At 46.6% G+C, this 5,506-nt stretch overlaps 1 protein-coding gene across 1 annotated transcript; it reads right to left on the bottom strand.

Annotated features, from left to right (window-relative positions):
* Positions 1-2,268: 2,268 nt before the first annotated feature.
* LOC132326403 (MLV-related proviral Env polyprotein-like) lies at positions 2,269-5,067 on the bottom strand. The gene has a single exon (XM_059844492.1). The coding sequence runs from the start codon at positions 4,727-4,729 to the stop codon at positions 2,690-2,692; it is 2,040 nt and encodes a 679-aa protein (XP_059700475.1). The 5' UTR covers positions 4,730-5,067; the 3' UTR covers positions 2,269-2,689.
* Positions 5,068-5,506: the final 439 nt, after the last annotated feature.

Below are 5,506 nucleotides of genomic sequence, written 5' to 3' on the forward strand. Positions count from 1 at the left end.
ATAGCATTATGAATCAATATTAGCTATAGTGAAAATTAAACAACTATCAATTAACATTTGGCCAATACAAATTGGAAGGTAAGTTTTTATGTAACAGAAAAATAAAGAAAATTACTTTTTCAAAGGACTTCAAATACATTTTTGAAATAAATTAATACAATTTTAAATCCCATCAAACTGTAGGGATTATTTTAAATTAATCTTTTAAAATCCACTTTTAAAAATCCTTCTAGATGTAATCTATGGTTGAGATAAAAAACCAATTCCATTTTATTTTTTTTAGTTGTTTATTTTCCTGGCAAAACAGACTATTCTATTTTAGATCACATGAGCTGCTATTAGAGTCAATGAATAATAATATTTCTTATGCAGCAGGGGCTTAGTCAGTCCACATCATCTGTGGTTTATCCAAGAGGATTAACCATTTATAATCAAATCCAGGTGGATTAATCATGCCCTGGATAGGAAGACTCAGAGCTGGCTCTGTGCAGAGCCAGTCTGGGTCGTCTGGGCTTCTCAGGGCAGGTGTGGTGTAACAAAGGTACCACTCTGCTCCCAGGCCACATCACACACAGAAAAAGGTTCATCTCTTCTCCTTTGTGCAGAATTTATCAAGCCACCCTTAAAAGCCCAAGCTAGTCATATTTCCTGCAAATTAGTTATCTTGAGCCCATGAAAGTATTGAAAAATGTGAGGAGCCCAGATTCATGGTTACCTGAACAGAGACATGGCTGGTCACATGAGGTCAGCTTGAGAGCTGTAGGATTTACCAGTCCCCCTTCAGGTGCTTGTGCAGCTCAGAGCAGCTGCGCATAAAGGAGAGAAACAAACCCTGGCTGCCGATGAACGAAACGCTGGCTACATTTGTCATGGATCTCACAACTCAGAAATTCAGTGTTTGTTTTGGTACTGTCCTCTCTAATTAAGTGACATAGTCAGATAATGAAGTACTGCACTCAGGTGCCTCGATGCTACAGGAGCAGAGCACTGGGGGCTTTACTGGCTGGGTGCCTTTGAGCCAGCACTGTGTTATGGCTGTAAACAGAGCAAGCCTGAGCTCTCTGTGCTGGAGGGAAAGACAGAGTCTTCCTGAGCTACAGTCCTTTCCTCACAGCTGTACAAGGGCTATCTACAAAATCAGTCACGGTCTTTAACTCCGCTCTCATTTTCTGCACTGGCTTTCATATGTTGATTTGTAAAGGAAGAAAAAAAAGCAAAAAAACAGATAAGAAATAAGAGTTAAGAGGAAAAGCTCATTTACTTAGTTGTTTCATGTAGAACACGTCAACTTTCTTCTTGGCTTACAGCAAATATTTTTTCCTCACCTTCCTCATGTGCAAAACATTTCTTTTGGCTACAAAATCTAAGAAACAGCTGAAGGTGAAGCATGAGTTCAAATAGGAATATAAAGCTATTTGAATTCCACACAACAAAGACATGCAATTTGCTAACTGATCACAGACACAGGAAGTATTTTTGTTTTGCTTATCAAAAGCAAGTCAACCATATGGTTGCATGGAGTATGAGTAAATTGTTCTTATCATTTCAATGGTACCTCCAGCATATCATGTAATTCCCTGTGCCCACACACTTAGAAAAAAAAAGTCTACATCATACATATACCAGAGAAAATTTTGCTTTTTTATTGCTTCTCAGAAATTACTAATTATTTTTAAAAGCCTAAAATGGAAACAAAATCATCACCTGTATTGTCCAGATTTTTGTAATAGGCAAACTTTTATAGAATGCACTTGAAGGCATCCTTGATTATGAAAACAACAAATGCATAAATGCAGATTTTGGAAACCAGCTAACTCCCTTACAAAGTTTCATCAACAATCCTGAAATCATTTATGTGTTCAGATATGAAAGGGATTTTAGTAGCTGTAATTGCATATTTTACAACAGCCTAATTAAAGCCCACATCTATTATATATACTGTCTTGTTTACAGTGAACAGACATAAATCAACCTAGGGAAAAGCAGGCAGTCTATTTCCTCTCCCCACGTGCTAACTCTACCACCAATAGCTTGAGGAGAGGGCAGTTTCACAAGACAGAAGAGTGATAAATTATCTGAATTGCTATTTCTTCACCTTTGGACTAGACTGGATTTTCTCACACATCCTTGCAGTTCTCCAAATAACGGCAGTACCTGTATGAATTGTTGCCTCCTGTTATGAGGCAAGGCGACCTGGTCTCAAGGGACAGCACGGCGACCCAAACTCATCAGGGTCGCTCGGGCCAGTGACGGACGCAGACACCAATGTGGTGGACGGTCAAAAGGCCTTTATTATCTCATCTCATGGGGTTTTATAGTCTAGGGGGTTTCACTACGTCAGAGGGAGGTCTGCAGTACTATCCATGGTCAGTAAGGAGTGGAAAGTTACTATCGTTAGGGGGGCTACATTCCTGGTCACATTCCTAGGGAGATCTCTTATCTCAGGTGACCAGGGGAGAAGGGAATCCTGCTGCTTTCCGTCACATCGCGTGATCTTCCGTTCGCCTATCCCTATCTACCACATTTCCCCCCCCCTTTTTCACAAATGAATGAGGTAGTCGTAGATATAGGCACTGAAATGAGGTATAAGGTTGTAATTTGATAAGGGAGAGGGGTTTGGTAAACCTGAGTAAGTTTTTTGCCAGGCAAGCTTAGAAAATCTTGCGACTGGCTGTGTTCCCGGCTGAATTCACAGCATTTGTTGCCGGCCTATGAACAGGATGTTGGCCCGTTCTAGGCGGGTCTGAACGAATGAGACTAGCTTGTTTAGCAAGCATGGTCCGAAGGTAATAGCTAAAAGTAGCATTGCCAATGGACCTATTAGGGTGGAAATTAGGGTGGTTAGCCACGGTGATTGATTGAACCAGGATTCGAACCAACCCTGTTGTGCTTCCCTGTCTTTCTGCCTTTGAGCCAGTCTGTTTCGGAGTTCTGCCATGGAGTCTCTAACGACTCCCGTATGGTCCGCGTAGAAGCAACACTCCTCTCTCAGGGCAGCACACAGGCCTCCTTGTTGCATGAACAGGAGGTCCAGTCCTCGCCTGTTCTGCAAGACCACTTCTGAGAGTGAGGAGACTGACTTCTCTAGAAAGGAAATGGATTTCTCGATCCTTTGCAGGTCCTCATCGATGGTCATTTGCAGCTGGGACAGTCCTTGATGTTGGGTCGCTAGGGCTGAGACGCCTGTGGCCGTTCCGGCTGCTCCTAGGCCGAGCAGCATTGCGATAGTTATGCCTGTCACTATTTCTCTTTTGTGGAGTCGGCTGGGTTCTTCAAAAAGGTGGTACACTTCTTCGTCTGAGTGGTACAGGACCTTAGGAACAATTAGAACTTGGACACAAAAGTCGTTAGAGTCATTGAATTTGGCAAGGAACACACAGGGACTCACTCCAGATCGCTGGCAAACCCACATCCCAGATGCGGATGGGACTACCCACTTATTGTTCTTCCTGTTGGGCTTGACAACTTTGGTGCAGACGTTGCCTTTCCGCCTAGCTAGGGTTGCGTTTCCAAAGCATCTGCCCTGGCCTGTGACTTGACTCAGGGTGATTCCTCTGCGGGGGGTGTCCCACCTGCACTGGTGAGGGGCGTCGGCTGTGGAGTAACTGAAGGGGGTATTTAAAGCGACTCCTTCGTAAAAGGGGGGTTTAACATCGTAACAAAGCCAGCAGGAGTCGGTTAGATTCGGGTTGGATTCGTTCAGGGATAGAAAGGTAGCTTCTAGCATGCGAAGGATTGGGTCTGGGTCCGACCCGGCTGAGCGGCCTATCTGGAATGCTTCTGCATGGCCGGTCGGGATATCGGTGGCCTTTGTGGGCAAGATTTTGGGGTGGGTCGTGTTTCTCCCTTTCTGTGCGTTTTTAACCACTTTGTTCGGTCCGACCGCTCGGGGTGTCGACGGTCGGAGCCTGATAATTTGCACATTCACCCTCTCTTTCGACCCTTGAAGGACTACTGTCCACGTTTTGCCCATGGCCCAACTGGGGTGATCTGGCTGCAAAACCGTCATGTTGTAGTTAGTACATTTTGGAAAGTCAGGGATTTTATGACGGTTTCGATAGAAACTTCCCTGGAGGAAGACGGGTGTTTTGCAGCCGGTGGGTGCCCAGGTGAACTGTAAGAATTTGTCGGGCTCTTGTGGATCCCACCCAGGCCCTGACGGCCTGGCATCTGTAACAATGGTTTCGCAGCCCCAGTGCCCACAATATCCCCACCCTGGGTGATTGCAGTAGCTTTTCCCTGGGTTTGAGGCTGGGCACCAGTAGGATAGGTACATGTGTGTGGCGTGTGGGGAATAGGGGTCTACCTTTGGTCGTCCTGGAAACAGGTCGGTGATGCGAAGCACAAAGGATGGGGCGTTTGGTGTGGTGATTTCTTTGAGCACCTTGCCACTTCCAAGGTGTCGCATGACCCACCCGAATGGCTGATGGGGGTAGTGGTCTGGGCTGGCTTGCCCTCTAGCGACAAGCCCCAACAGCAAAATTACACAGAAACACCGTTGATGCTTAGGTCTCTCCCGTGTAGGTCTCTCGGGAGCTGTTTGGCGGCTCGGTGGTCTGTCACTGTCCTCTGGAACGGGGATGTACGCGTCACGAGGACGTCCCACGAGCATGTCCTGTAAACAAAAACTCACAACTCTCATCAGTCTCATTCTGCTCATTGTGAAGGTCGGGCTTGATTGACTTAAGTGGACACCACCTGACTTTGCCGTCTTTTTTGACAGCTGCATACCCTCGCCCCGTGAGCATCAGCTTCCAGCCCCGTTCCCATTCGCCTAGTTCATTTCTAATTATAACCTGCGGGCCCTCCTCTAGCGCTCGGGTGGCCCAGTGTTTTTGAACGGGACTGTTTGTTTCATCTCCCCTAGGGAATTGATTCAGTGCCAGCAAAGCGGTTGCCAGAATACGCGCCTGATCTCCTGGGGGAATGGAATTAGTGAAGCCCTCTGCTTTCGCCAACACTTCTAGCCTGGTTTTCAGGGTCTGATTTGCTCGCTCAACTATAGCCTGCCCGGTACTGTTATACGGGATACCTTGCACTAATGTGATGCCCCGTTTTGAGGCGAATTCTTGCACTGGTTTGGAAGTGAAATTGGAACCGTTGTCAGTTTTGATCTGCTTGGGGATACCAAGCCATGCCATGGCTGTCAGCCAGTGCTGAATTGTGGCCTTAGAGTTAGTTTTGTGGTGTTGTGTGGCTATAATCGTTCCGCTATAAGTGTCCACTGTCACTGCAAGCCATGCTCGGGGCTTCAGCAGTTGACACAGGGTGAAATCCGACTGCCAGATCTCTGAAGGTTTGAGACCTCGCGGGTTGACCCCACTGGTCCATAGGGGTGATTTCTGGCAATGAGGGCAGGTGGCCACCACATGTTTTGCATCTGCTGTCGAGATCCCGCATCTCTTCGCCAGTGCTTTGGCTCCGATGTGGAGCGACTCGTGCAGTTGACGAGCTTCCTGCAGCGTCCATACGCCTTTTGCTGCGGCGTCCGCTTTGTCGTTGCCGG

This window comes from Haemorhous mexicanus, chromosome 4 (genome assembly GCF_027477595.1).
Source record: "Haemorhous mexicanus isolate bHaeMex1 chromosome 4, bHaeMex1.pri, whole genome shotgun sequence".
Classification (NCBI taxonomy): domain Eukaryota; kingdom Metazoa; phylum Chordata; class Aves; order Passeriformes; family Fringillidae; genus Haemorhous; species Haemorhous mexicanus.

What these genes read in the sequence shown, in the direction of transcription:
- LOC132326403 (XM_059844492.1), bottom strand. Translation starts at nt 4,729, where the DNA reads ATGCAGCTGTCAAAAAAGACGGCAAAGTCAGGTGGTGTCCACTTAAGT.